We start from the raw sequence: 20,446 nt of genomic DNA, 5'->3' as shown, positions 1-20,446 counted from the left end.
AAGGCGGTCCACGCTGATCATCTAAAATAGCTTACTGTCCACTTAAAGCAAAGCAGTGTGTTTGTTTTTTTTTTTTTAAACACAGTTTCGTCCGCTGACCACTCTACGCGCGGCGGCTGGCTGCTGCCTCTCTGCCCGGTGCACTGCCAGCTCCGTCCCGGCCACAGACAGTTTCTGGAAGAAGTCCACTCTTTCTTCTGGGTGACAGTCATTACTTAGGTAGCACGCATATTCTGAATGAGCCATTTTAATCTAGATTAATTTCAAGATTTCAGTAAGATTAATCTAGATAAAAAAAAAAAATCTATGCCCACCACTAATTATTAGTTTCTCAAATAAGAATTATGTCATGAAGGGCCGCATCTGGATGACGGATGAGAAAAGCAGAAGTGGTACAGAGGGTGCAAATGATTTTGGTGCAAGTTCTATATGCTGTCCAGAGTGCTCAAACTGGGCACAAACGAGTTGGTTTTACTGTGTTACTTCCTCAGGTCATGTGGGAAGCCTGAATACAATATTAACCCTCAAGCGACCGAGTGGTGTCATTTCGGACCACAGGAATGTATGTGCATGATTCCTCCAATTCAAATGTGAAAAAAGTTTTCTAACACAAATTTGTCAATCTATTTGTCCTGCATGTGCTCATAGAATTTTTCAAGGATCAGTCAATCCGTGTGGCAACTATAATCCAAACTTGTGCGGGGAGATCTATGAGATTTTTGACATTACAGCTTCAGATGGTATTATTTGCCAACTTTTATTTTACTGTTTAGCAGAGAAGCCTGGCCAACAGACCTAGAATAGCAAGATTTACAACTGCACAAGCGCTGAAACTGATTCTTTATGCCCAGAGTGAGGATGAAAATAGTTCCATTGATGGAGATGAGTCAGCATTAGACAGTGAAGATCATAACTCTGAGATGTCAAACCCCCCCTGATATAGAATCTTTACGGCATATTGTGATGCTATAACTATCCTATCACGTTTTAATACATATTGTACTCAATGAAACTATACTTTCATGACGTATTGTTTTAATTTTTGACGCAATGAAATAAAATGCAAAGGGATAAAGGTAACATGCATTTTACATGATGTAACAGACAAGGTAATTGGTGTGTTTTTTTGCCTACTTTTTGGTAATTCCATATCTTACTACATTAGATGATGGACAACTATATTAGGGAGTGTACTAAATATGAAGAGCCTTAAAACAATCATTTATATAAATGTATTCCAATATAAAGTCAATGGGGTCATAAATGACCCCACTTAGTCATATTAGTCGCTAAAATAGCTCGGTCGCTTGAGGGTTAACCAGTCACAGTGGCACCTGTTATTTCCGTTACAGAGCTGTGTGGCATGAAGAAAGCGTGCGCTAGTGTAGGATTTTCTGTTGGGTTCATGGATGAGTGCCAATCGGTCAGACAGCACAGTGGACATCGCTTACACTCCAGAGGTGAAGCAGTGAAGCAGTAAGGCGAAGTTTTGTATTTTTCCATGAGTTATGCATTTATCATGTACAACCCCTGGCAAAAATTATGGAATCACTGGCCTCGGAGGATGTTCATTCAGTTGTTTAATTTTGTAGAAAAAAGCAGATCACAGACATGACACTAAACTAAAGTCATTTCAAATGGCAACTTTCTGGCTTTAAGAAACACTATAAGAAATCAAGAAAAAAAATTGTGGCAGTCAGTAATGGTTACTTTTTTAGACCAAGCAGAGGGAAAAAAATACAGACTCACTCAATTCTGAGGAATAAATTATGGAATCACCCTGTAAATTTTCATCCCCAAAACTAACACCTGCATCAAATCAGATCTGCTCATCAGTCTGCATCTAAAAAGGAGTGATCACACCTTGGAGAGCTGTTGCACCAAGTGGACTGACATGAATCATGGTTCCAACACGAGAGATGTCAATTGAAACAAAAGAGAGGATCATCAAACTCTTAAAAGAGGGTAAATCATCACGCAATGTTGCAAAAGATGTTGGTTGTTCACAGTCAGCTGTGTCTAAACTCTGGATCAAATACAAACAACATAGGAAGGTTGTTAAAGGCAAACATACTGGTAGACCAAGAAAGACATCAAAGCATCAAGACAGAAAACTTAAAGCAATATGTCTCAAAAATCGAAAATACACAACAAAACAGATGAGGAACGAATGGGAGGAAACTGGAGTCAACGTCTGTGACCGAACTGTAAGAAACTGCCTAAAGGAAATGGGATTTACATACAGAAAAGCTAAATGAAAGCCATCATTAACACCTAAACAGAAAAAAACAAGGTTAAATGGGCTAAGGAAAAGCAATTGTAGACTGTGGATGACTGGATGAAAGTCATATTCAGTGATGAATCTCAAATCTGCATTGGGCAAGGAGATGATGCTGGAACTTTTGTTTGGTGCCGTTCCAATGAGATTTATAAAGATGACTGCCTGAAGAGAACATGTAAATTTCCACAGTCATTGATGATATGGGGCTGCATGTCAGGTAAAGGCACTGGGGAGATGGCTGTCATTACATCATCAATAAATGCACAAGTTTACATTAATATTTTGGACACTTTTCTTATCCCATCAATTGAAAGGATGTTTGGAGATGATTAAATCATTTTTCAAGATGATAATGCATCTTGCCATAAAGCAAAAACTGTGAAAACATTCCTTGCAAAAAGACACACAGGGTCAATGTCATGGCCTGCAAATAGTCCGGATCTTAATCCAATTGAAAATCTTTGGTGGAAGTTGAAGAAAATGCTCCATGACAAGGCTCCAACCTGCAAAGCTGATCTGGCAACAGCAATCAGAGAAAGTTGGAGCCAGATTGATGAAGAGTACTCTTTGTCACTCATTAAGTCCATGCCTCAGAGACTGCAAGCTGTTATAAAAGCCAGAGGTAGTGCAACAAAATACTAGTGATGTGTTGGAGCGTTCTTTTGTTTTTCATGATTCCATAATTTTTTCCTCAGAATTGAGTGAGTCCATATTTTTTTTCCCTCTGCTTGGTCTAAAAAAGTAACCGTTACTGACTGCCACAATTTGTTTTCCTGATTTCTTATAGTGTTTCTTAAAGCCAGAAAGTTGCCATTTGAAATTACTTTAGTTTTGTGTCATGTCTGTGATCTGCTTTTTTTCTACAAAATTAAACAATTGAATGAACATCCTCAGAGGCCGGTGATTCCATAATTTTTGCCAGGGGTTGTATGTTACCTGAACAAAGACATATTTTGAGTGTGTGTGTGAGATAGAAAGAATAAAATCAAGAGTGATAATGCATCTCTTGTTAAATTACTTTTTTTCTCTACAGTGGCCATCACGCACTATCATATTAATACACACTTGCAGGTGAGTGATGAAGATGTGTGGGCAAAAAGTATGTATGTGTGTTGTGAACCTGTGTATGTAAGGTGCGTCTGAAAGTCACACTATTTCAATAAAGGCATATACACGATCGATGATGCCACTTTTATGCACGGCCACACCTTCCTTAATTTTTATTTTTAACACTCCCCCATGACAGCAAGTGGTCTTGTGATTTAGAGGACATGGATGCTAAGCATAAAAATGACAACCGCACTGGTTGGAAACTAGCAATGACACGTGCACCGCAGGTGGAAGACAGGGCCCGAATTGTTAAATATGAGGTTCAAATACCTCATAACAGCTTTTTTATTGGTCAATAAAGCTACAAAAAGTATGGTATCTGATGCTTTGATTTTCATGAGATGAATTGTACGTGGCCCTGCGACAGACTAGCGTCCTGTCCTGGGTGTACCCCGCCTCACGCCCTATGACTGCTGGGATAGGCTCCAGCCCCCCGCGACCCTTAATTGGACTAAGCGGTAGAAGATGGATGGATGGATGGAATTGTACGTGTGAGAGAGAGATAGTGTGAAATGTCACCACACACTGTGTATGCTCTGGAAGATTTAAATCTGACAAGAGCGCCTTTATTTAACGTAACATATTATTATGTATTCCATGTGCAATCAGCACCACAGACGGCTGACCTTAATAAGCTCGAAACCGGCTGTGCATCCATATGTGCCAATGAACTACTTTGAGAAAAGGGTACAAAAGACATTGAAGTAGGCCATGGAATAGTAGTAGAAAACACTCTCAACTCGTAAGATCAATCATTCTTGGGAAATGAAGCCCAGATATAAGAATTATATCACAGATTGTTGGTGACTGGTTCAGATATGTTCTAATGTATTACACTCTAGTTACAGTTGATGCAGTCTTTATTCTAAAGGGCTGTTTGGTGTTAAGACCTATACATACAGTCTGCTGATGGTGAGAATACTGCATTAGGAGTCCCAAAGCACAGTTTTGGTGTCTTACCTCAATAATCTGGTAGATGGCTTCCTTATAGGTAGGCAGGCTGGCATAGGAATTTTTGCAGAAGCACCGAGCAAAGGCACTAAATGGCAACAAACCCTCTGTATAGCTCTGGAACATAAAGGAATAAAGTAAAATTCAACTCAAAATAAATTAATTGTGCAGATCTGGGATGTACACATCAAAGTAAGAAAACATTACACTTCGAACCTCTGAGAACATCCCGTCTCCAAACCACTCCACCCTCCGCATACCCACGGGAGCTGACTTGGTTTTCCAAGGCATCACCATTCCTGGCCACCAGGAAAAGCCTTTCACTTTTCCCCACACCAACTCTCCAGTCAAAAACCCTTTTCCATCCTTCACCAAAAACATCAATAAAGCAGCAATAGCACACAAGTAAAGTAAGTTTGTATAGAAATTGATAAACTCAAGATTTTCATATAAGGAATTGGTGAGCAAATGCATTGTGGGATTTTCTCAGTAACTGTAACAGACTACCTGGTACGCTTGGTTCTGTCTTCTTCTTCTTGGTGTGGTTTTATGGGATAGTGACGCTTCTTTGTCCTGAAATGAATCACAAATTTGGACCACAATCAAGTCAAAGCTAAAATCTAAAACTGTATAATACAAAGCATTTCAAATTTAATCGGTAATCCTTAAAACTTTTTATGAAGTTTGGTTTACATAAAATTTAACATACGACAAGCAGCAGGAATAACTTTTTCAATGGGCATACCTTGGTGAAAAATAATGGTTAGACACAACTATTCAAACTACATAAAAATATTTTTGAGATCTCATTTTAAAGACTTTTACTACATTTGAAATTAACCAGATGAATAAAGTGATTGAAAAACATGACTGACTGAATTTATTAATTAAAATAATGCACAAAATACATACGTATTCCCTAATTAAAATACACCGATAGCAAAAGAAAGTGTGAAACGTTTGTTTCCACTGTGGTCCGGAAAATGAAATGTGTATATCAGAGGTCAGTGCAGATTTCATTCACATCCTTCCTTGTATAAGTTTTTTTTAAATTGCACTACGTTTGTTAAATTCACTTTTCATTGTGATTATACTTATTGGTCTGCTGTTACACATCATCAGACCAAAAAATCTTCCTCGTGTGTGAAAACCGACTTGACAATAAACCTGCTTCTGATTCAATAGTCAGAGTTTCCATTTTTACACTCAACCAAAGTGATTGTGCTTCTGCATCACTTAACCAATTATTACTGCAATTACCCAGAAACCAGTGAAGTGATTTTTATGAACTTTGATGACAATGTTGGTCAATTCAACAGGAAAACTTCAGATTGGCTGAGGATCACATTCCAAATCCAGGAATTAGCTAAAGTTGCTATTATGAAACAGGGAGTTTTTAAATAGTTTGGCATTAGTCAATAAACGTGTGCCCTTATCTTTAAAGTGGCAACACAAACTATGTGAATGTCTGAATGTTGAAAAGACATTTTAAAAAATATAAATAAATAAAATCAGGTTTCTGTGCATAATAAATTCTAAAATGATGCCTTTTAATCCTTACATACTGTTCAGATTTAATGACTTTACAGAGTGGCCTGTCAGTTTTGACCCAGACCAACAATTCCTGAAGAATAAGTGTCTATACTGAATTTTGAAATAGACATATTTAGAATGTATAAATAACCCATCTGACATTAATCAATGAATGACTAATCCTTAATTAATATTTCTGACAGCAGGGAGACTATTATTTAGGTTTTGCAACACTCATTTTTTGGAGGAAAGCATCTATTGTCGCACCGTATCATGTCCTTTCATTTAAGACAGGGAAACATCAGCTGTATTTTATTAAAAGTGAAAATGGCAAGTACATTCTGGGTCCTGGAGTCATTTGAATGATATTTTCCTGCTGCCATCCTGGCTGCAACTCGATGTGGAAGTGAGGACCAACGAATAGCACTGTTTTTCCACATAAATGTCTCCCTTGCTGCCTGCTCCTCTCCCTCAGTCATTTTCATCAATCAGAGTTTATCTCAGTGGTTCCCCTGACCTGCAGATTTTCCATCTCTCCCTGTTTAGTCACAAGCTGATTAGCTCATTCAGGTGTCTGTTAGCTCTTGATTGGCTGCCCACACCTGAATGAGACCCCAGGTTTGGGGACCACAGTTCTACGCTCTCATCCTGCTCTGGTGCATCCTCCTCCAAATCAGTGTTTGCTTCCTCACCTTGTGTCATGATGAAATGGTGTAGATGAGTGTTTTCATACAACAAAGACAGATCTATTCTTGGCTTGCATCTCTCATGTGCCGTCTGCCAAACTGCAGCTGAACTTAGCTTTTGAGAGCTGCCTCCTCCGGGACAGATTTACCATTGAGTGCCTGACTAGTTTATTTGTTAATGATTGATGTAAATGAAAACTAAGACTTACTCAGTGACTTAGAAATGTTTATGTATCCATCCCCTAAACTGTCTGAAAAAACTGGTTGTAAAAGTGATGATTTGCCTGCGTTATGTTAAAGGGTGCCATTACTTATGCAACCTATCATTATTGCTTTTATATTTTCATTTAACTTATGCCATGTTCTAAAGATAAATTTTCACCTGCATCATTTTAGAAATTTTTATATGCAGAAGCCTGAATTCATTGATTTTTTTTTTGTATTTGATGTCATTCCAACATTCAGATGTGTAAAGGAGCTTTCACAGTGGCGTATTCGTAGAGCTGCTCATTACAGCGTATCATCTACACTGTAATGAGCAGCTCTCCGCCCACTTCACGAGGAGTTTTTTTCTCAATACGTAGCAGTATGTTGAGGGCTACGCGCGGAGGACGGAAGAAATTAAACCTGTTTAATTTTCTTCGGCGTACAGCACAGCATGGAGCCTTCACGCAAGAACACGCAGCGCCGTGTTAGTGTCTGCTATTGTGAGCCCGCCCACGCTTCAAGACGGCACTGTGCACCGCTTCACATCTCCCTGTTGTTCTTCTGGAGCTATAAATACTGCAAGATCGTTGCTTCACTTTATCATACTGGACTAATTATATATGAGGACTGTTTCACTGTGTCACATCGTTTCATAAAAACGAGAGAGAGAGAGAGAGAGAGAGACCAAGATGGGAGAGCACGCGCGCGAGAGAGCGCTTTTATTTTATTTTATGGAGTCTGATAGAGGAGAGCAGGCAGTCTGAGTCTCCTCTCCTCTATCACACTCCTTTAATTAAAATAAAATAAAATAAAACCGCTCTCTTGCGCGCGCGCTCTCCCTCCCTCTCTCTCTGTGTCTAATCAGAGCTGTGGCTCTTTAAAATAAACGCGCACTCGCTGCATGTCGGTGCGCTCATCAAACGCCCTGATCGATCAGTCTGATCAAAGCTGAAAAGAGCTGTGACTCTAAAATAAACGTGCACTTGCTGCATAAAAATAATAATAATAATAATAATAATAATAATAATGTTAAATGACTGTTTTTGAGCCGCACCACACCATGCAGTAGAGAACAGAGTACACTTCCACAGAGGCAGAAAATAACACTGAAACTGGTGCAGCATGGCACACGCGACTGTGTGCACACATTAAAACGCGAACACACGCAGCTGCAAGTATGAACGAACACTGTTAAAGGCTGAGTACGCGCGTATTTCGGCCGTATTTAAATGAAACACAACGCTGCAATGAGCAGCTCTATGAATACGCCATTGTGAAAGCCCCTTAACAGCACAACATAATGCAATTTGATGGGGATCTGGATAGAGGTCCGAGTCTCATGGACTGTCCAGTCTGATCACCTTCGTGGGACAATTATCTAACAGTGTTTAAGAGTGAAGGGTTTCATCACCCAGAGGTATTTTATCAGTATAATCGAGTATGGTGGGTAATCTTGCCTTCGGTGAGTAAATGTCCTCCCACATATTTGTTCCATCCACTCCCTAAACCAGCTGTTTTTAATTTGTTCAACTCTTCAGGCAGGTAAATGAGTTGATCAGTGAAATCACCTGTTTTAAGAGCACAGGAAGAAACAATACATGGCTGGACAGAAGCCGGCATTATCAGTATACCTACCACCTCATCTTCAGAGTCCAGAGTTTTTTTTCTGTCCAAATGAAGCTCTACAGGTTTGCTCCAGGTGTTAGCACCAGCCTGGAACACAGTACGGGCCTGTGGCTTCTGTCGCAAGCTGATCTCCCAGCCAGAACTTCCTCGAACAAACTCCTGAGAGACAACAAAGTCATGACACATACGTTCTTTATGTCAAATATGTGCACAAATGTACATGCAGAGCCATTCCGACACTTTTACCCTCAGACAAAATAAACCACTGCATACTCAATAATGTTGTCCAGACAAACAGTCGAATAACAGAAGGCAGGTTTAAGAAAAGGCAAACAGTTATTCGTAATGCTGCGTTTACACATAGGCAGGACACACTAGGAATGTCATTTTTCTGTCATTCGTGGCACATTTCTGACATTCTTAACGTGACTTAACGCATCTGAATAGGGTTCTTAATGGTGCGTTTACACATAGGCAAGACGCGTTACGAATGTCATATTTGCATCACTCTTGGCACATTCCTGACATTTTTAACGTGCCTTAACGCATCTGAATAGGCTTCTTAATAGTGCGTGTTGGTGCGTGATATTCATGGAGCATGTTTTTGGCTGTCAAAAAAACCTTCCACAAACGTCACGCACCATCCTCATTTCGCATGATGCCGTGGAGGTCGCAACTGAGCGTGTTGATCCGTCTTGATTAGTGGTGATCCTTAATAGAGCATGACAGCGTTCTTCTCTGACATGCGCACAATTAAACTCTACTGCACCACATTCAGTTTCATTGCTGCAGTATGTCGAAGGAGGACAGTGACGCCAAGTTGGCTAAAAGTTTCCTTCCAATGCTCATTACTGCGCTCCAGCAGGTGTTCCACCTGCTGCATGTGACTAATGTTTGGGGAAACACGCGAGACGAGAGCCGCATGGAGCCACACATCTGGCTCTCTCCGTCTCCTCCTCCTCTCTGTGCCACTTCATGGTACAGAGCCCAACTAAGCTTGCAGTCACAAAGTTCTTCTGCTGTGGATTTTGAGGAGCAAACTGGAGCGATCTTGTTCAGCAACTGACAGTTGGATGAATATGGGGGTGTGTGTGGAGACAATTCACCTCATTTACAACGTGACAGAACTTAACGTTGTGCTGTTACGCACGATAGCGTACAACAATGCGGAACATTATTCTTGACCGTGAGTAATGGTTCCTGATAATTCTCCAGCAACACGTGCCATTAATCGTAACGCGTGGTAACAGGTTGCAGCAGTTCCTGAGGACACCTGACGCCTCTGCTCCGAATCATCACATTCGTGATCAGCGGCCAACAATGTATACTTTGTGGCATTCATAACTTGCCGTCGTTATGTGTAAATGCAGCTTAACAGTGCATGTTGGTGCATGACATTCGTGATATTCATGGAGCATGTTTTTGGCTTCCAAAAAAACTTCCACGAATGTCATGCACCTCCCTCATGTCGTGGAGTTCGCAACTGAGTGTGATGATACATGGTGATTAGTGGTGATTCTTAATAGAGCGTGACAGTGTTCGTAGTGGTTCCTGTGATGGTTCTTGGAGCCCAAACTGTCACATGCCATTAAGAAATGTTGCGAAAACTGTCAAGTTTTGACCCGAATTGTAGCGTGGTGTCAGATTTCACTGCGCACCACTACAAATCACTTTTCTCACGTGCACACAATTAGACCCTGCTGCACCCACCGCATTCAGTTTCATTGCTGCAGTATGCCGAAGGACAGTGACGCCAAGTCGGGTAAGTCTCGTTCCAATGCTCCTCGGCGCACTCCTGCAGGTGTTCCACCTGCTGTTGTACCTGATGTTCGGGAAAACAAGTCTGAGCCAGAGGAGAGCCGCGTGCAGCCAGACATCTGGCTCTCTCGCCATCTCCTCTTCCTCCTTTCTGCGCAACTCCATGGCACAGAGCCCAACTAAGCATGTGATCACAAAGTTCTTCTGCTGTGGATTCATCTGGATGTTGAGGAGCAATCTGGAGCAATGCGAACTGTTCAGCAGCTGATGGCAGGATGAACATGGGCGTGTGTGGAGACAATTTACCTGATTCACAACATTCCTGACAGTTTCGTAACAATGCGCTGTTATGCGCAATAGCGCCGGACATTATTATTGACCGTGCATAATGGTTCATGATAATAATACATTTTATTCATAAAGCACTTTTCAAAACACTCAAAGACGCTCTACAGTACAATTTAAATCACCATAAAAACAGGACCAAAACAATTAAATCATTTCAGATATTAAAAGCAGATCTGAACAGGTACGTTTTGAGTCCTTTCTTGAAAATGGGGTCTGGGCAGTTGCAGAGTTGTTGGGGCAGTGAGTTCCAGAGGGTAGGGGCGGCGATGGAGAAGGCTCTGTCACCCCAGGTTTGGAGCTTGGTCCTACAGGGGAAGGACAGAAAGTTGGCGTCGGAGGAGCGGAGGAAGCGAGATGAAGTGTGGTGATGGAACAGGTCAGTGAGGTATGAAGGGGCCAGATTGTGAAAGGCTTTGAACGTGAGAAGAAGGACTTTGAACTGGATGCGATAAGGAACAGGGAGCTAGTGGAGGTTCTGAAGGACTGGGGTGATGTGTTCACGTGAGCGGGTGTGAGTGAGAAGGTGGGCTGCAGAGTTCTGAATGGACTGGAGTTTGTTGAGTGATTTCGATGGAATGCTGTAGAGCAGGGGTGGGCAATCATGTGCCATAAAGGGCCAAGACACTGCAGGTTTTCCGTGCAACCAGTCACCTCAGCAGGTGATTTCATTAATGATCAGGTGTCTCAGCAGGTGATTTCATTGACAACCAGGTGTTTATGTTCAGAGGAGAAGCTCATCAGCAACCCACCTGCTGAGGTGAATGGTTGCATGGAAAACCTGCAGTGTCTCGGCCCTCGATGCCCACCCCTGCTGTAGAGGATGCTACTGCAGTAATCGATTCTGGAAGTAATGAAAGCATGAATGAGAGTTTCAGATGAGGAAAATGAAAGGGATGGGCAGAGTCTAGCAATGTTTTTGAGATGAAAGAAGGCAATCCGGGTGATTTGTTTAATGTGGTGTTCGAAGGGGGACTGTGGATCTAACTAAATACCAAGGTTTCGGATGAGGGGGGACGGTAAGAGAGTGGTGTTGTCGGTGTGAAGAGTGAAGTCGTGTGCAGATTTAATGATGTTTTTAGGTCCAATTATGATGATGTCTGTTTTGGCACTGTTAAATTGTGATTCATCCAGGTTTTGATTTCTGTAAGGCAGTGAGTGTTGACTGTGTTGTGGTGTTTATGGATTTTTTTGGAGATGTACAGTTGCATATCATCAGCATAGCAGTGAAAGTGGAGACCATGGCGGCGGATGATGTGACCGAGAGGAAGGATGTAGATAATGAACAGAAGAGGGCCAAGTACCAAACCTTGAGGGACACCTGTATTGTTGCCGGTTTGTGAGGTAAGACTGAAGCCAGGTCAATGCAGTTCCAGTGATGTTCAGGGTGTTCTTGAGGCAGGAGAGGAGGATGGAGTGGCTGATGGTGTCAAATGCAGCAGAGAGGTCCAGGAGGATAAGGATGTTTAGGTGGCCAGAGTCGGGGGTGAGAAGGAGGTCATTTGTGAGTTTAAGTAGAGCTGTTTCTGTGCTGTGATTTGGTCTAAAGGTCTATTGTAAAGGTTCAAATAAACTGTTGGAGTTTAAGTGTGTTTGAAGTTGTGCAGCTACGACACGCTCAAGGATTTTAGACAGAAATGGTAAAGTGGAAATAGGTCGGAAATTAGCGGGATTATTAGTGTCAAGGCCAGGTTTTTTGATTATGGGCGTGATAGCTGCCAACTTGAGAGACTGCGGGACTGTACCCGAGGAAAGAGTTTATTATAGCTGTAATCAGAGACGGCATGTATTCGCCAGCGACGTGCCATTAATCATAACGCATGGTAACAGGTTGCAGCAGTTCCTGAGGACTCCTGACGCCTCTGCCCTGAATCATTACATTTGTCATCAGCGGCCAAGAGTTTATACTTCGTGGCATTCATGACTTGCGGTCATTACGTGTAAATGCACCATTGGATTAGTGGTATTATGGTGTTCACTTCAGAAAACCAGCAAATTTTCAATGACGCAAAAGAAGATGCAGGAAAACTGTAAAATCCCTTAAAAATCAGAGCTTAATAAGTGAAACCTGGCCATTCGTGGAGATTAAGAACATCTTTAGAAGCTGCAAAAGGAAATTTATACCTTTATTATGAGGAGTGATGCTCCGAGGTTGATCTGAACAATTAATCCTTGTACACACCGATTATTTGTAGAGAACAGAGTACACACATATATGTGTGAAGTTTTGTTCTTTTTTTTGTTTAGTTTTTCTAAAAGGCAATTTCATCCCCAGTTTACATCTATCTATTTTTGAAAAACAAAGAGTACATACCACAAATAAATGATATTCTTCATGAAAAAAGCCTAAACACTAGAACTTTTTTTAATCTGCATTTTAACACAGGCAGAGAGCTCCTGTTTTCAAATTTAGAAAACTCACCACAAATATTGACTTGGCTCAGTGTCTGCTATACTTAAGCAAAGCACCAGCATTTAGACTGCAGCCTCCACTGCTTTGAAATATAATTGCTTTTATTTTGAGGCCCATTCAGCAAGATACATAATCAACAGGAAAGCAAAAATCAGCTCTGAGTGTCAAATCCATAATGCATATGCCAAATGCATCGTAGATGCTGTTACTACATTATCAAATTTAACTCATCTTCTGGTGTACTACACACTGTACTCTCATTATACCAAAATATAAAATACTGAATCTTTTTTTAAAATGATAATCAGCTGACAGTTCTTTAAATAACACACTTTACTGTAAATATAACATGGTGCTTTTCAGTACCACGGACTGCTGACATTAAAAACTCATAACGGTGTGTGCGTACTTGCTCCTAAGCGCTGTTTTGGTAAAAGTGTGTAAAATTTTAACAGCATTCACTGAAACACTAATTTCCTGATGTTTCAGCTTTCAAGCAGAGCTAATAGATTTTTGGTAAATGAACATATTATATAGTCAGAAGAAAGTTAAAACTATTTACCCCATTAAAAATGTAACTAGATTTGTTCCTTTTCTCTTCATACAGGAATAAAACACAGTGTTTCCCCTATAGTATTAGGGCCCCGTCACACCTTGACAATTTAGCCAGTGTACATCGACCATATTAAAAATGCTGGCATACGCTGGCGTACGTCAAACACATTATGCAGCTCTCATAACGTAATGATGTAGCCAGCATATACTGACAGCCCCATTTCCACCGAGCAGTCCGGGAAGATATGGTATGGGCCAGAACAGTTAAATGTGGCTTGGTTTGTGTTTCCACCGCCGGAAAACCCTTTTGTTTGGCAGGTGGTGCGCGCTATTGACGAAAATGTCATTAACTGTGCGTACGCTGTCGCGCAGCCCCGCCCCTCCACATGGAGGAAAAACAGAGTAATTTAACATTTTTCGTATTTTATTTTTGTCTTGGTGGCTCATGGAATTTATTATTATCACGTGCAAAATGCTGAAGAATCGACTGATGTCTGTGGTAAATGCTGACATGAATGAACGAGGCACTGTGACTCTTTCAACTTTTAAAAATATAACGCAATGCTGATATACCCTCAGCCGTATGGGCATTGTCTTCTTTATAATTTGCAGTTTTAATTGGTATCCCAGTGCAAAGTGTGTGTGTGTGTGTATATATATATATATATATATATATAAATTAATTATACATTTACTGCTAGGGCAGCACAGTGGATTAGTGGTTAGCACTGTTGCTTCACAGCAAAAAGGTCATGGGTTTGATTCACACCTGTGGCCTTTCTGTGTAGAGTTTGCATATTCTCCCCGTGTTTGCATGGGTTTCCTCCGGGTGCTCTGGTTTTCTCCCACATTTAAAGACATGCAGGTTAGGTGATTTGGAAAGTTTAGAATTGTCCAGGTCTCCCTTGCAAAAGAGGTCTTGATCTCAACCTGGTTAAATTAACTGTTTTTTACATTAATTAGGCAAAATTATAATTTTTTTTACACATTTTACAAACTTCATGTCTTGACAGTAGCAAGGCTCCCATTTTGACTTAAATGGGAATTGGTCGGTAATTCATGCAGATACAGTTTGTCCACAGTAGGTTCTATGATGAATGATATGTGCACAACTTAATTATTGGACTTATCAGACGGTTTCACCGTGCAGCAAAGTACAGAAGAGTTGGGAGGGAGAGAATTAAGAGCCTACTGTCTTATGTACAATTTATACATGATCATTAAAGCCCCCCCTATCAATCAATCAATTATAAGCAATATTTACATTTTTAAGGGAGTCTGCAGGAGGGCGTCTGCGTGCGCATACATGAGCTTTTGACAAGAGCGGAAGTTCGCTTCGAGTTAATGGAAGTTTGCGTGCACGCTGACATCCGTGAAATATCTTTTAAATCCCTCCAGAGGTGCTATCAGGTTACAAAAACAGTGTTTTCAAATTAAGAAGTGTTTATTTGTCGTTCGCTTTTATGTTCTCTGGTTCAGGCTGAGAAACACACAAATCACTGAGGGACTTCTTTAAAAACACTACGTTTCTTCAGCCACGACAAGGAACTAAAGTATTTTCCAAAATCAGGACGCTTTATGTGGATAAGTTTTCGTCAGGCTGTGATGATGAATCCGATTGAAAAGAACAGGTAAGATTAGTACTATATATTTACGCCATGTGTGAATGGTTTTAATATTTGAAACAGTCTGTCCTGTTCGCATGAGGACTGCAGCTTTGAGCCAATCAATGGACTGCATTAATGGGCGTATTTTGATTTATGAGGAACTTACAAGAAATGTGTGTCAACAATGGCACAACTTACCTCCACCTTATGGGCCACGCATGCAGGATGTATGAGACAAATGCTGGCATATGTCAAAAATATTGTGCAAGCTCAAAATTCTTTGATGTACTCAGCATAATATGATGTTTATCAGCATACATGCTCTTAACTTATACAAAACTTACCCATAACTTATTACATGTACAATTTAGCCAGCGTATGGCAGTGTTTTTAATATGCTTGGCATACGCTGGGTAAATCATGAAGGTGTGACAGGGGTGTTATAGGTGTGATGGGCCATCAGGCCAACAAATTATTTTTTGTTCATAATGCCAAGTATTAATTAATTTAGATGTCAATCATTTTGTATCTGCAGAGCTCTGACTGTGGCTTTCCCTCACACGTAATTTTCTGTGGCATAGCCTTTTTTTTTAAGTGATTTGATACAGCATTAATCAGGTTATTATTTTTATCTCACAGGAGGATGACAGCAGCATGATGTTAAAACCTCTGCATCAATTAAAGGTAGCAGTTAAAAGGTTTCACAGAAGACAGAAGTTCAATCTGAAATATGTTAGACTCCTACTGACAAGAGAAAGTCAAAAATTACTCCCATCTCCTCAAATATATTTTTGCAGAAGTTATTTTTCAGATGTTTTTTAATAAAACGCTCTCACCGTTCGCGTGAGCCATTGATGCCATTAAATCTGCTCAAATAACTCCTGTTTTACACCAATCATCTGCATTGTTGAAGGTGAATTTTCATTTAAATAATAGGCAGAAAATTTTGAGGATCCATGTGATGTTTTGTCAGACAGCAGCCTGTTACGTAGGCCACTGTGCAGCGCCTGAATCGGGGTCCTAATGTGCCAGTAATGACTAAAGGGATTCTGACAATTCAATATGCACATTAGAGTTCGATTTTAACCAGATATATTATTTGCATCCATGCAGTTTGCAGCAGTGAGTTTAGGGATTTTGAAAATGAGTGATCCTACAGCTTGGGTGCGTTTTTAATATGCTCATGTGATTTTTATATGTGGTATACCCAGTCCCTGGTAAAAGATCATTTCACTGAAAAAAGTAAATAAGTATTTTTCCGTGAAACACTGGAGTTTTTTTTAAACCAATGATTAAGATTTGCATGACTATGGCAGGATTTCCTAAATCTTGTACATATCACTTAACTTTCACTTGTGTTTCTGAATGCCTCACATTTTGCTGCTCAAGAAAAAGAACTATCAGTGCCTGATCGGAGTACCACCAGCCCTGAAACATTGATTGAACAGAATAAATGATTACCTCTTTCCCAGATTTCCACTCGTTTGGATCTGTAAAATGAAAGCACATTTTTTGTTATACTGAGTTCACAAAAATGGCAACTGCATTTAAATTTTGCAAATCTACAGGATAATGGAATCCCAAACCTAATCCTCAACCACAACAATCCTCATAGGAATATGAGTGCTTCACACAACTTTAAATATTGGCAGATACGACAACAATAAAAACAGTGTCTCTTACCATTTATCTTTTTAAGGTAGACTGCACATGGCTTTACTCTCATATTAAGGTATATGTCATCTAGAAAACAATAAGAAACAAGACCACACACCGATCTACAGTGAGTGACAACATTATGCAGGTTAACCATCTGACAGAAATGCATGCTCTTCTGATAGTTTTACACTATTTAGCAGTAAATTAACCAACATGGTTTTATTGTTGCAGCATAGACATTCACGTTCATGTTGTAACACTTTTTAACAATCAATATACTTTGTGAATATGGGTGTAATGATCACAAAACCCAGTGTTCAGATCAGATCAAGATTTGTGATCATGTATGGGATTAGTTTTTTGGATCAGAGAGGGGAAAAAGATACTTTGCTTTATATATATATATATATATATATATATATATATATATATATATATATAAATAGAACAATAAAAGTGTCCTGAATGAAAATATGCTGTCTTATGTTTAAATAATATTTTTCAAATAAAATACATAATTGTTATATTAAACTGCAATATGGAAAGTGCTGTATTAGTGAATAAAAATACTCTATGTCCAAATCACAAAAAGTAACAAAAACAATAAATAAATAAATAAAGCAGATCTGTCACAGAAAAGTTTATTACTAAAAAAAATTTGAACTTTATATTTTGATTTACCTGAAGAATTCTTCTTCTTCATTCTGCCATTCTGGACTGGGTAATCCTTTTTGCTGGTGCTATCAGAGAGAGAGCTTTCGAAGGTGCCATCTGTCTCACTCTCTGCCAGTCTTTCACTGTCAGAGAACAGTGTGATATCTCCATTCTTCAAGGCCTGAGATAGGCCAAACAATTTCAACATACAAAAGGAAATGTATATATTTGTGAGTGGAAAATATTTTAGTATGCGTAATTACCTTCACAAACAGTGTTGGTACAATTTGCCACACATACCTGATTAAAAACCTGTTGCGCCTCAAGTGGTGGACAGGGTAGAGACAGTAAGGTCAACGCAAGCTTCCTGAAGATTGATGTTGCCTTGGCATATTTCATTACATTGCCCCAGTGCTTCTCCAGCAAAACCACAGAGTTATCCTTTTCAATCTCTGCATCTGGCCCCTCCTTGGTCAGCTGATACTCTTGGAACTCCCTGACAAGCTGGTCAACCTCCTCAGAGGAGCTACAGATTCCTAATTTAGTTCCAAGTTCCCCCACAGCTTTTTCCGTCACTTCTGTCTTAGTCCTGGGGTTGAGTAATTGTGAGATGGTCCTCAGGACTTCATCATTGAGAGGCAGCTTCTCTGCAATGCTACCCGTGAGTGCAATGTAAAAGGACAGCGCCTCATCTTGTAGATGTTTCAGTGCTTCTTTAGCATCAGACTCTTTCAGAAAGTCTTCTACCGCTGCTCCACCCAGACTGAGCTCAGTTCTCAACAGGTGGAATTTCTTGTTCTTGAGGATTTGGCTGTTATGCTCCCTAAGGAAACGTGAAACAGCCTGACGGTTAAGAAAGAAGGCAGTGTAAGTCTCTAGCAGGTTACTTGCATCTTCTAATATAAGGAGCAAGTCAGTTCGGGCAGCTCCCTCATGTGTCTGCAGACGCCTCTGGAAAGCATGCAGAGGCTTCATGGCATGATCCAGGAACATAAATGTTGCCTTGATTTTGGGTTCTTGTAGGTGGGAGCAGATTGACTTGGCTTTGTCATCGTCTTTGTCACAAGACCCAAAGTATGATATGAGATCTTCCCACATTTCTAAGATTTTTGTGACAAACTGGCAAAAATGAAGACAGCTGATGTTGAGATGAAACGATGGAGTTTTCACATTGTTATCAGACCCAAAAAGAGCTTTGAGCTTCTCATCCTTGATAGAGCCAGAGGTATAATAGGCATGGATATCATCAATCATCTCTTGAACCTGACTGGAGAGCTCCTTCAGTCCAGCATGGCAAGCTGCATCCGGCATGTTAAAGAGCCTTCCTAACGATATCAAGTTTGGGTTGAGCTCCTGGAGCTGTGAGCAGATTTGCTCAGCTGCTGCAACATTACCATCCATGTAAAGAGTCGCAAGATTAGCCGTGGAAAAGCCAAATTTCTTCAAGGTCTCCACCACTGATGATGCACTTTGATCATCTGGAACTTGAAGCGCATCCAGAAATCGTATTGAGTACTTGGAGTCATCAACATCAAAAAACCCAACAAGGATGACAGAGATAGTCGCACTTTCTCTGAGTGTCACCCCTCCGTAAATGTAAACACAATATGGAGTGTGCTGGCAAACAGATATAATATCATTTGGATAGTGTGATCCCAGTTTATGACGTACATAATTACGAGACCCCTGAGCACCACCTACAGAACCAGAGGAACATTGTTTGTGAATAAATTGGATTGCAGCATCACTACATGGAAGTGTTTCAGTGTTCAGACTTTCCAGGTCCATGTGCTCAGCCAACCTGGCCCTTTTCTTATGTTTGTTTCCTTCCATGTGTCGCTTGAGGTCACAATGGCCTTGATGAAATGTCTTTAGATTTTTGTCACAAAGACGACAATAGGTGTAGAGCTCTCCCAGAGGGCTGCGATCAACCCACTCAAAAATTTCCTTCCACTTTTCATTGTAAGGGTAAGACTGTTGACTTATAGTGTTGCCGTCTTTCATCTCTGCTCCCAATTTAGAGTTATCTGAAAAAAAAGAAGTAAAATTAGAGATTATCAGACATAATGCCATCGCTTAGCTATTATGTCGATAAACATAAAATCTGACTTACTTAATATGGGAGATGCCACAATAGGCCGGACTTCCTGGTTTTTCCGCGCTTTCACAGCATCATAGTCCTCACTTTTCACATTGGCTGTGTAGAATGCTTTGAACCACTTCATAAGTTCAAAATTACTTTTAAAATCTCCTCTTGCCAACTCCTCAACTGGAAAGGTCTGAATAAAATAAAATAAAATAAAAAAACTAAACTAAAACTTAAAATGCCTTACACAAGACTAAAGTCTGTATTCCTATAAAGGCCAGGTCATGCATCTTCACATAGAATTTACTCAGTCACAAAACTGGAAACCAACCAATCAGTGAGATGTGACAGTAAAATAAGCTGTCTTAAAGCTGCCACACTGTGCAAAGAATGCACAAAAAAGAGATGGTATTGCTGCAAAATTAAGTATAATTGTGGAAAGACAGGAGGCAGAGCTGGAGGTGGCAGAGCTGGAGATTCTGTGATTTTCTTTGGAAGTGATCAGGATGAACAGGATTAGGAAAGTGCAGATCATTGGAACAGCACTGGTCTGACAATTTGGAGACAAAAGGTTTGGTAAGGTTAGACCTTACTAGCCTGAAGCGCCTGGAGGCAACTTTGTGGCGATTTGGCGCTATATAAATGAAAATAAATTGAAAATTTAAAGTCAGTGAGGCAAGACTAAAGATTTGGACATGTACAGAGGAGGGACCAAAGAGAAGTCCAAAGAGAAGGTTTATAGATGTAATGAAGGAGGACATGCAGTTGGTTGACGTGACAGACGAAGATGCAGAAGACAGGGTGAGACAAAGACACAGTGTGCTATGGGGACCCCTAACGGAAGCAGCTAAAAGAAGACGTAGGCTGTATTTATTGGGTAGACACAAAGTTTGATCTGGAATGTCCAAAGGTACTGCTGTGCATGCGCACTAGCAATGCAATTTTAGCTCACCCACCAATTTCAGCACTTGACGT

At 40.3% G+C, this 20,446-nt stretch overlaps 1 protein-coding gene across 1 annotated transcript in view; it reads right to left on the bottom strand.

Annotated features, from left to right (window-relative positions):
- Positions 1 to 20,446, bottom strand: part of dnmt3ba (DNA (cytosine-5-)-methyltransferase 3 beta, duplicate a) — a 69,223-nt gene that overhangs the window by 24,437 nt on the left and 24,340 nt on the right. The window contains exons 4-12 of the mRNA XM_034173017.1: positions 19,499 to 19,664; positions 17,686 to 19,412; positions 17,413 to 17,566; positions 16,756 to 16,815; positions 16,534 to 16,562; positions 8,404 to 8,553; positions 4,850 to 4,915; positions 4,559 to 4,708; positions 4,352 to 4,459 (exon numbers count right to left, since the gene is read on the bottom strand). Coding sequence (XP_034028908.1) covers positions 4,352 to 4,459; positions 4,559 to 4,708; positions 4,850 to 4,915; positions 8,404 to 8,553; positions 16,534 to 16,562; positions 16,756 to 16,815; positions 17,413 to 17,566; positions 17,686 to 19,412; positions 19,499 to 19,664 — 2,610 coding nt within the window. The remainder of the gene's footprint in view (positions 1 to 4,351; positions 4,460 to 4,558; positions 4,709 to 4,849; positions 4,916 to 8,403; positions 8,554 to 16,533; positions 16,563 to 16,755; positions 16,816 to 17,412; positions 17,567 to 17,685; positions 19,413 to 19,498; positions 19,665 to 20,446) is intronic.

Source organism: Thalassophryne amazonica, chromosome 6, assembly GCF_902500255.1.
Source record: "Thalassophryne amazonica chromosome 6, fThaAma1.1, whole genome shotgun sequence".
In the NCBI taxonomy this organism is placed as follows: Eukaryota; Metazoa; Chordata; class Actinopteri; order Batrachoidiformes; family Batrachoididae; genus Thalassophryne; species Thalassophryne amazonica.
This window is presented reverse-complemented; position numbering and strand designations above follow the sequence as displayed.